Source organism: Chrysochloris asiatica, unplaced genomic scaffold (genome assembly GCF_000296735.1).
Source record: "Chrysochloris asiatica unplaced genomic scaffold, ChrAsi1.0 scaffold00008, whole genome shotgun sequence".
Taxonomy (NCBI): domain Eukaryota; kingdom Metazoa; phylum Chordata; class Mammalia; order Afrosoricida; family Chrysochloridae; genus Chrysochloris; species Chrysochloris asiatica.
Genome location: NW_006408526.1, coordinates 32,362,392 through 32,373,352, shown reverse-complemented (window position 1 = coordinate 32,373,352; position 10,961 = coordinate 32,362,392). Strand labels below are relative to the sequence as shown.

The window sequence follows — 10,961 nt, the reverse complement described above, 5'->3', positions numbered from 1 at the left end:
TATATTTCCAAGGAATGGCTGGTGGGTTTGAACCACCAGCCTTGCAGCTCAAACTGACCTTGCAGTCCAGCGATATATATAGATATATGTATAATATATTCACACACCCCAGCATATACATATTTGACAGAGGGTAGTTCTACATATACATTTAACTATACTGAAAATATATCCAGGAATATAGTAGAACATAGTGAGGACAAAGTTAAGAAATTTTTTAACCATAACCAAACACCTGAGGGAATGAGTCGCTGGCATTGGGGGCTCAGGACCATAATCTCAGGGGACACACAAAGTCCACAAAATAGTGTTCTACATCCTACTTTGGTGAGTAGCAACTGGAATCTTAAAAGCTTGTGAGCAACCACCTAAGGTACAACTATCGGTCTCTCCGTGTTCAGAGCAAAGAAAGATGAAGGATATCAAAGATGCAGGGAAACAGCCCAAAGGACTAATGGACCACTGCACCTCAGCCTCCATGGCCCTAAGACCAAAAGAACTAGATGGTGCCAGGCCATCATTGCTGACCATTCTGAAAGAGATCACAATAGAAGTCTTGGATAGAGTGAGGAGAAAATGTGGAATGAAATTTAAAATGATTTTGTTTTTAAAAGACTAGGTTCAAAGTCCTTACAGCAAGAATCATTCCCAAACCCTCCACACACAGAGTAGACAGGGATAGGCAACTTGGACATTGGCTACCCAAAATGGGGGGGGGCTACAAAGGCAAGAAGTGACTGGCTTACAAGCTTTCAAGAGGGAATCTAGATCCAGAGGGCCTGGAGGAAGGTAGAATCTCCAATGTGTAGTATTCAGTCTGACTAGGCGGTGCTGATGCAATGAAGTGCAGGGTCTCTTGTGGTACAATAATGAAAAATTGTTATCAGGACTGACTGTATGATTGTGAGGGTTGGAAATGTAAAGGTAGACGTTTTATAGCAAGGAGGGGAGTGATTAACTTTTCAGTCTAGGAGCGGAGGTCCCTAGGACCATCAAGGGAGAAGAGCTGAGAGCACGACCCTACCCAGAGAAGCAGTGATGCCTGAAATGGAGCCAGAGATGATGACGTGGAGCAATGGAGCAGCTGGAGACTGTAGATCCAGAGAGGGAGAGCGACTGTGTGCTGAAGACCTGGAGGGTATGGGGGGAAGGATTGCATGGAGGGGATTGTAACCATGGCAATGAGAGACGATATACGATAGAATGAATGTAAAACTAATGTTCTCCCATGTAAACTATCACATAATTCACAATAAAACATTAAAAAAAAAGACTAGGTTCAATGATCTGAGACTTGGTGAAGTCCATGAGACTATAGTCCTTGGATTCCCTTCAAGCCTAGAACCACACATACCCATAGCTCAGCTTTAAGCCAAACAATAGGCAGGCATTGTAGGATAAGCACTGGACTGCTAACCACAAGGTTATTGGTTCAAACCCACCACCGCTCCTCAGAAACCCTATACAGAATTGCTATGAATCAGAATTAACTCCACAGCACATAGTCAACAACCAACCATGGAGCCTTAAATCCATTTTTAATCTTGACATAAATTCAGTCTTGTATCTGGTGTGGAAAGCACTGGATTGCTAACCACAAGGTTAGTGGTTCAAACCCACCAGCCTCTCCTCAGAAACCCTATACAAGGTTGATAGAAGTCCAATTCGATGGTTGTTGTTGTTGTTGTCAGGTGCCATCGAGTCAGAACTGATTTAATGGTACTTAACCACAACAGCAAACAGCTATGTAACAGTGCCCTCGGGAAGAGTGCATTTGAAGATGATTACTCTGACCATGTGGAGTCCTGGTGTGGCGCTGCTGGACAATACGCTGGATTGCTAACCACAAAATCAAAGGCTCACACTCACCAGCTGCTCCTTGAAAACCCTATATAGCATTGCTATGAAACAGAACCAACTACCAGTCACCCCGAGGGAGAAATTGAGACTTTCTGCTCCCAAAAAGATATACAGTTTCAGAAACCCTATACAGGGTCACGATGAGTCAGAATTGACTCGATGGCACACAGCACCACCACCACCATGACTCCTCTAGCCAACCGTGGGAGCAGCAGTCTCGCCTTCAGGGATCTGTCTGGGGGAAGGGAAGCTTAATGGAAATTTGGGATACCAGGGCCACATGGTCATGAGTCATACCCCAACCAAGATGGTCAGAGGACCCCAGAATTAATCCTGTGAATTTTTCTAATCTGCATCAATAGACATATCCCCATTGTGATCCCTATGTTCCTCATCCTGCTTGTCACTGTGATTGATTCACCAGCTGCCAATCATGATTCTGTAACAAATTTCTTTTGTTTTCTATCAATAGCCACATGGTCGGGAATCCTTAGGATACCATTATGGTCTCATGCTGATGGTCTCCCTCACCTGGATGATTTCTCTTTCTCTTTGTCTTACCTTTATCCTGTTTAAGACTTAATAAAAGGGTCTCTATAATATACATTTGAATTTGGGGTCTTTTCTCCCCTAGAGCATTGAACCACTCCCACTCACCTCCAAGAAGCCCTTTCTGATAGACTGGGTCATCAGTTAGCTGTACTTTGGGCTCTCAGGGTACCCTATACATATCTCTAGCTCAGCACTTTTACACCCATAGTTTTCTAATTGGGTGTATACCATTTCTGTTACCCTCACTGGAACAAGCCTTTGATGGCAAAGATTGTGTTCTATTGCTCTTTATATTCCCAGGGTCTGTCCCTGTGCCTGGAACGTTGCTGGCACACAATAATATTTTGTAATTATTTGATTAACTGAGCATCCATGAATATTTTAAATAAATAACTGTTGAAAATTCAATTCTATCTCTACTGGTACTTTACCCTCTCACCTTCTGGCCCTGCATTCTGATAACCATTGTTTTTATTTGTCACAGTCTCCAACTCAACATGCAGTTCTTAAGAAAAGTGACTTCACTCAAGGAGCTGACCTCAAGTAGAAATGAGGAAAAGCAGAATTGTACAGAGAAGCTATTAATAGATTTTTTAACTTCATAGATTAATAGCCTTTCCAAAGAGGTTTGAGGTTCAACAGAATGTTGAGATTTTTTTGTTTGGTTTTTGGTTTTTTAGCTTGACATTTAAAAAACACATACCATCTACAACTACTTCAAAAAAGCAGAAAGGTATAGACTTAAATGAAAACACGGCCCTTCTCAAAGAAAGGCAGATACATTGTATAAAGTCTAAAATTAATATCATACGCTGCCTAGATAACATTTTATCAGATGATAAAATCAGGAGGGCCTAACCACAAATTTCCTTCCCATTTCTACTCCCATTGATAAGATTCCCTAGCCACAACAGCTCTCCTTATCACAGTTCGTGCTTACTTAGGAGTAGAGAGCTTCAGTGCCCTGCCTGCCCTCAGAATTATTCAAACAAGCCAAACATTCTCCTATGGGAACCAGGAAGTGGCTCCCCACCCCACCCTGTTGACACTACAAAACCTGCTACCCATAGTCCCTGGTTAGTCAATCGATTCCTGAGTACAACTCATCTCTGAGCCTGTGTGATGTTCAGGGTCCTCCTCCCACCCCCAGGCATGTGAGCATACATGACTGCTAAATTGCAGAGTCCTGGTGTGGCACTGTGAGGTAATGCGCCAGACTACAAAGCCGTTTGAACTATAAGGTCGGTGATTCAAGCTCACCAACTGCTCCTCGGAAGCCCTCTACAGGGTTGCTATGAATCAACTCAACCGCACTTAACAACAAAAACGACAACAAATTGCTGTCGATATCATTTGTTCAGCGTCAGGTGTCCTGTGTTCAACCATGCCCATAACCCTAACATGGGGTCATCCTATAAGAATTTGCATTTTTAGAGAAGTTTGTATCCCGTATGTCTATAGCTGGGGCAACTAGAGATTGTGGAAAAGGTAATATGAGGAACCAAGGGGGTCATTCACAGTCTATCAGAGAAACTTGCAGTCCGTTGAACCTTTCATTCAGCAATCTCATCCTGTTCATCAGTAGTTGGGAGTTTTAAAATCTTCTTCCTGTCACCAAGGAGCCCTAGTGGTATAGTGGATTAAGGCATTGCACTGCCAACTGAAAATCAGCAGTTCAACATCCATCAGTCATTCCACAGAATGACGACAAGACTGTTTGATCTCGCAAAGATATAGTCTCAGAAATGCTAAGGAGCAATTCTCCTCTGTCTTATAAGTCACAGTCAACTCAATGAAACTACGTAGTCCCCTCACCGATGCGTCCCACCTCAACCCTGAGAGCCATTAATTCCAACTACCTGAAGACCTTGCTTTAGCAGACACGCAAATGCCACCTCTTCTACATTCCACACTTTCCTCTCCCTTCATAAAGGCAAAGTGCTTGGGGACCCAGAAAATAGGCCAGGTACTCATAACTTACCAAAATAGCACAGCTAGGCCGTCTACCGAGCAACACTCAGAGACAAGACCAGAGAGAGGGAAATGGAGCAGCCAGAGTTCATCCAGCCAGAAAGTTAGAAAGTCCAGCTAAGACGTTTGACTGACTGAGTTTACTAAGACTGTATACCAACTGAACTGTCTAGTCAGTCCAGTTAGAAAGGTCCAGATACATCTGCCATCAAGTGGCATCTGGGTATTCCCATTTCCTGTTCAAAAAGGAACCCTGTCCAGCCCCTAGATGTGGTTGGTTGAGTGATGAGGGGTAACCAGGTCCCAAGCTAAAGCAATTGTGTTATGATAGAAAGATCTCTGAACTGAGAATTAGAAAATTGTCAAGCAGGAAAGGACACCCAGCCATGAAGTGACAGGGAGAAGGCCAGTGGATCTGAAGGTAGCAGGGAGAGGTGATGAAGAGTGAGGAAAATGAGGCAGAGGAGGCAGGAGCCAGGGGGCCAGGACTCCCAGATCCTTAACAATTACCCAAATAATGATGAGAAGTCCAGTTTCCTATCTGTGAAAAGGGACAGTCTTACCAGATCAGTGTTCTGTTGTCCCCATATGCTGGGGGAGCCTATGGAAAGTACAGGCCCAGTCAGCTCTACTACCAGATTAAGGAGATGGGAGGTGGGTAGAGGTAGCTGCATTTTCCCCAAAATGTTCCAGAAGCTTCTGTTGTTGACCAACATGAACTCAACCATCCCTAGCCTCCGTCCAGATCCAAAGTTCCATCACTCTAACTACTGGAAAACCATCCAACCCTTCAACTTGGAAGTGCAGGGATGGCTGCCAGCAGTGCCATTACAATAATGGAAACTGCAAAGAAGACGCCAGGGCTGACTTCTATGAAGAAATAGGAGATGTGGCAGACAGACAACTGGGAGGTAGGGCCAGCCCCAGGATAACCTGACCAGAATTCACAAAGAGTCTACTAGGATGCAAATCAATGAAATCAGCTCAAAAAGATTTTTTAAATGTACTGAGCCTGTTGGTGTTGCTGTTAACAGTGCCTTCGAATCCATTCTGACTCATGATGTTCCTGTATAGGGCTTCTGAGGAGCTGCAGGTGAGCTTGAACCACCGACCTTGCTGTTCAAACCAACATTGTGGTCCAGTGCATTAAACCGGAGCACCACACCAGGACTCCTGTTGGTAGGAGAAACCATTCTTCAGTCCCACTGTAAAAAAGACTAACCAGCAGACTTCCGGTGATATCACATTCATGGGCTGCGGAAGGGAGGGGGGTTGTGCTAATGGGATTAAAAGCTTGATCTCAGCCTACTCCTTTCTGGTTGGTTTCCATCTCCTCCCCACAAAAGCTCTTTTTCCTTCCTTGGGTTGGGATGCAGCAGAATGGAGTGGTTCCACATTGAGGGTTGGGAGTTGCACCTGGGTGGACTGACCACCATGGGGCTAAGATGGGGAGTAGGATGGGATGGAATGGAACCAGACCAATCCGGCAGGTTGTTGTGGGGTGAATGTGGCCCTGTATGTAATGTGTTCAGCAGAGAGAGTAGCTGCGTTTCCTTGTTTGAAGACCAAATTGCCACTGCAGTTGGAGAAAATGAAGTCAGGGAGAACCTTCTAGTTGTCTGGGTGAAAGTTACCACCACAGGAGCAGAAGAGGCGAGCGCCCCAGAGCACAAAGCACCTGAAAGTTCTCTTTCCTCAAAGGCTGGGCCTTCTGGGATGGATGAGGGATGGGGCTTGATGGCTGGGACTGAAAGAAAAGTATCTGTTTTGCTTCCTAAGGGCTGCTCCAATATGGAAAAACACCAAGCCGGCTTTTTATGGGAGAAACACTGGAATGTTCCAATGCCAAACCTCTCACTGGAAGTGAGCTCCAGCTGAAAAGGTATGAGACAGGAGCTACCGCCGGTCTGGTGTTCCCCCTTCTTAGCCCTAGGTTTTCCCTTCGACTTCTAGAGAATAGGTCTGATGAAAGGGTTAAAGTCTTAAAAGGGAAACAGTCACTGTGGGGCAAAGGTTCCTTGGTCTCCTCCTGCTGCCCCCCCCCACCCTGATCCCCTCTATCCCCCACCCTCCGGGCCCTGGCTAGGTCTGCCAACCACAGTGCTGAGATCCCCTTCCTCTATGGCAGTCAGTCCATCTCCCACACCAACACGGGACCGCCTTCCCCCCACCTCACCCCCGCATCCTTTCTAACCCTAAGCCCTGATTGGCTGAGCCCCGGACCCTCCCGCCTCCCCCAACCCCCACTCTCCCCACCCTTGGTGAAAACTGCGGGGCGAGGAGCTGGGTGCAGCATTTGGAGGCCGCGGCACGTCTGGGAGAAGCTGCAGCAGCCAGAGAGGACCGAAGCTCAGGTAGGAACAGCGATCCGGGACGGGACCCAGACACAGGCAAAGCCCCCAGGCACCAATGCAAGCTGTCCTAACCTGCAGCCTCTGCAAACGGTCCAAAGGCGCCCGGGAACGGGCTGCGCAGAGCTTGGGGAGGGGCCTGCTCTCCAGGCGCAGGGCAGTGGGAGCCACGCGGGTCTGGGGACGCGCCGCCCCTACCCTCCAGGAAGGCCCTCCGGGGTTTTCACCGACTAGGAGATGGTGGGCTGTGACTGGGACGATGGAAGCGAATCTAGAGGAAGAGCGCCTTGGGTTCTACTGTCCACCCAGACATCTCCAAACCCAACTTGCAAAGGGATGGAACCGGGGATGGGTTAATGATCAGCCGGAGGGAATCTCTACCCCAAGACCCCGAGGCGGGTGGGGTGCGGGGCACCGAGGAAAGGAAAACCGCAATGCCACGGGCGGGGACTGGGAGGAGGGCGGGCTTACGGGGGAGGAGAAAACTGGAAAAGATGAAAGAGGGTGGGTACAAAACCCAACAAATCCACTGCCGTGGAGTCAATTCGACTCGTAGCGACTCTAAAGGACAGAATAGAACTGCCCCATAGTGTTTACAGGCAGTCATTTTTACAGAAGTAGATTGTCTAATCTTTCTCCCGTGAACCAGCTGTTAGGTTCGAACCACCGATCTTTCGGTTAGCAACCGAGCATTTTAGCCCCTGTACCACCAAGGCTTCCAGAAAGGGGTGGGCCAGGGAGCCTCAGTTGGAATATGGAAATGGGACCCCAGTGAGGTTTACACAGCACAGAGGAAATAAAACTGGACTACGCCCCTCAACCGCTCTCCCCCACTTCCTTTGGCTCTGAATCCTTCTCCAGACCCGTTTCTTCCCTCACTTGCTTTGACCTTGGTCCCCCGCCCCCTCTTAAATTCCCAGCCCGCACCCTCCTCAGTGACTCAGTGTCCGCGAATCAAAGCCAGATGCCGACCCCCTTTCCTCCCGGAAAAGCGTCTCCGGATCTGCTCCTGGCCATAGCCACAGTCATCAAGGGACCCCCAGCCTCTCCCACCACAGAGCTGAGGGTCTGATCTAGGAGAAAGCGTGCCCTGCGCATCTGGGCGCACACCTCTCCTCTGTCCTGTGCCTGCGAGGAGCCCCGCTGCGGACACGCTAGGTGACCCGCTCTGTGTCGCCTAGATGCAAAAGCAAGGCAGAGCGCTTAGGCAGGGAGACTACTGAAGCCGGACTGGAAAACCGCAGCCCCAGCAATCCCAGAGAACTAGACACTTGGAAGCCCATCAGCGGTACCAGAGCAGTCAGTTCCCTAGCAGACCCCAGAACAGGCCTAGCTCTGTGCCAAGTACAGGCGTATTTGTATTTATCTAAACCCACACATACCTGGCATTGTGTCTTCTAGAAGGAAGGAAATTAACGTACTATGAAGCTGGCATAGAACCAAAAGCTTCTCTTCTTTAGAATCCACATTATGATCCTGTTCTATCTCAGGCTCAGAGCCATTCATTATCTTTTGAAAACATGTTTTATGCCAGGAACTGTTTTGCACATTGGGGATTTTTTCTTAACAAAAAATAGGAAGTCCCTGCTCTCATATGTCTTACGTTCCTGGAGAAGGGAGATTGTAAAGATAAAATCACTCAGTCACTCAGCTAGTAAGTGCACAAACCATTTTTGAAGGTATTCTCTCTCTCTTTTTCCCCTCCCCTGTGTTCCTTAGGGGGAAAAGGTTCTCAAAAGATAGTGAATGAATGAATGGTTCTGAGATGTAGCTACCCAAAGTTATCATGAGGATTAGAAAAGAAGGGAAACATCTGGTTTGATTCCTGCTCTAGATTCACATTCAATGAGAAGTGAGAAGGAATGTAGGGGAGCAGGGCTTGGATGCCTACGCCATGGCCAATATGATATATCCCCCAGTGACCCCAGATCTTAGCACCAAGTATGGGATGATTACCATATCTCTTGGTTAATTCACATCTGTTCCCTTCCCAGATCCAGGACTGAACTCCAGGCAACATGAACCCCACCATCAGCATCACTCTCCTGCTAACAGGTACTAGGCAAGGTCAGGGCTGGAAGACCAGCCACCCTGGCTTTCTCCCCCTCAGACAAGCAAATTTCTTCCACACAGAAAGTAGAGGTGACTGAGGGACACAGGCTCTTTTTCATCCTTAAGTCAGCAATTTTCCCAAACCTGGTTCATCTTCTGAGTGCCTGGATTGGTTTTTGGGAACACGACTCCCTGAACCCCTCCTCATGCCATTGAATTAAAATCTCCAAATGGGAATCAGGAACCTGGATCTATTCCCCAGGACTTCCTGCCTTTGGAACACACCGGTGGGCCCCAGGACTCAAGCAGAATAGGGAGTAAGGCTAGTAGAATCTGCAATGGGCACGTTGAACTGGTCGTTGGTAACCCATGGAGTGGGAGAGGGGTTCAGAGAAGAGACTCCTGTGCCCTCCCTGATCAGGCCCCATCTGTGCTTTTAATGTGTGTGGGAGACCCCTGGCTCCACAGGCTCTTCCCAACTTTGAGGGGGCACTGCTGGTGCCAGTCTTTCAGGTGGCCTGGGGGCAGAAGGTGACGAGCTTGACAGCCTGCCTGGTGGACCAGAGCCTGCGCCTGGACTGCCGCTATGAGAACACCACCACCATCCCCATTCAGTACGAGTTCAGCGTGACCCGAGAGACAAAGAAGCATGTGATCTATGGCACAGTCGGTGTACCAGAGCACTCTTACCGCACCCGGACCAACCTAACCAGCAAGAACAACATCAAAGTCCTCTACTTAAGCGGCTTCACCAACAAGGATGAGGGCACCTACACATGTGAGCTCCGCCTCTCTGGCCAGCCTCCCACCATCTCCAACATGAACGTGGCAGTTCTCAGAGGTGAGACAAGCTGGGAAGGAGCAGGTTGATGAGACAGCAGCAGGTAGTCCTGGCTACACTGGAGGTGTGAGGACTACTGCTCCCTTCACCCTTCCCTAGTTGCTGCCTGGCCTCCTGGGGAGCCATTGCCTTCTGCGTAAATGGGGGTAGGGGAGAACTAAGGTGCCAGTCAGAGAGGCAGGGTGATGCTGTGAACTCTTGTGTCATGACTCTGAGCAAGTCACTTAGCCTTCCAACCCACCATCTCCCCTTCTGAGAAACGAGGACCGGGTACCTACCTTCCCACACTCTTCTTGTGATCAGGTTTAGTAAGTATTTAGGAAGATGATTGTGTTCAAAGAGAGGATGGCTGGTCTTGAGACCTGGCCCCATGATCATCATGATACCAGTGCAATGCACCTTCCTTTGTGCCTGTTCCTAAGTCCCCGCCTATCTTCTTTCCTGTCCTGTCCCCTACTAATTCTCTCTCCACAGACAAACTGGTCAAGTGTGAGGGTATAAGCCTGCTGACCCAGAATACCTCATGGCTGCTGCTGCTCCTGCTCTCCCTGCCTCTCCTTCAGGCCATGGATTTCATCTCCCTGTGACCTGTTGGACCCATGGAGGATACAGGAAGCCACAAGACCCAAACCGAAGATCTTAGTTCTGAGTCAGCTGACCCCCGCCACCCAGCCCCTCACGTACCTCGGGGAGGAGTGAAGACCCCACCCCTCATAAGGAACCCCAGTGCTGCATGCCATTATCTACCCACCCCCACTGCCACCCTCCACCCCCCCACACACATGGCCCCTTACCCCCTCTCTTCACACCACTGGCTGTCTTTTGTACTCTTTATTCCAGAGCTGCTTCCATTTGGTTTACTTAAGACTTACCCTTTTCTTTGGGAGTTTGTGAAAAAGGGAGCCAAGGTTGGAGAACTGGTAGAAAGTGAGAGGACAGTGGAGCCATGGGATGGGATAGAGGGATAACCAGTCCCTGAGGAGGGGGCATCCTTGCCCACTAGGAGCTGGAGGCCAGGGAGAGACCTGGTTGAGGAGGGGATGGTCTGTCTAGGGCTAGCACTGATATGGTGTTCCCTGAAATTCTTCCTTAGCAGGCAAGAGTGGCACATGACAATCCCAAAGATGAACACTTGTGGTCATCACATGAGAGAACAGAGCATCTCCCAAAGCATTCTCAATCACAGCAAAAAAGTCCCTTCTTGAGCACATAGAAATCATCCAGAGGCCGGGGGCCAGGGATACAGTCCAGTGAAGATGTAGGTCCCATGCCAGGAGCAGTGCTGATGGGGGTACTGGCTGATGGGGTAAGAGGTGAGAGTATGTCATGCTTAC

General features: G+C 48.6%; 1 protein-coding gene across 1 annotated transcript; it reads left to right on the top strand.

Annotated features, from left to right (window-relative positions):
• The first annotated feature begins 8,752 nt into the window (after window positions 1–8,752).
• On the top strand, window positions 8,753–10,214 carry THY1 (Thy-1 cell surface antigen). Its single transcript, XM_006833916.1, has 3 exons — window positions 8,753–8,789; window positions 9,292–9,627; window positions 10,102–10,214. Exons 1-3 carry the CDS (start codon window positions 8,753–8,755, stop codon window positions 10,212–10,214), a joined length of 486 nt encoding a protein of 161 aa, XP_006833979.1.
• The last annotated feature ends 747 nt before the right edge of the window (window positions 10,215–10,961 follow it).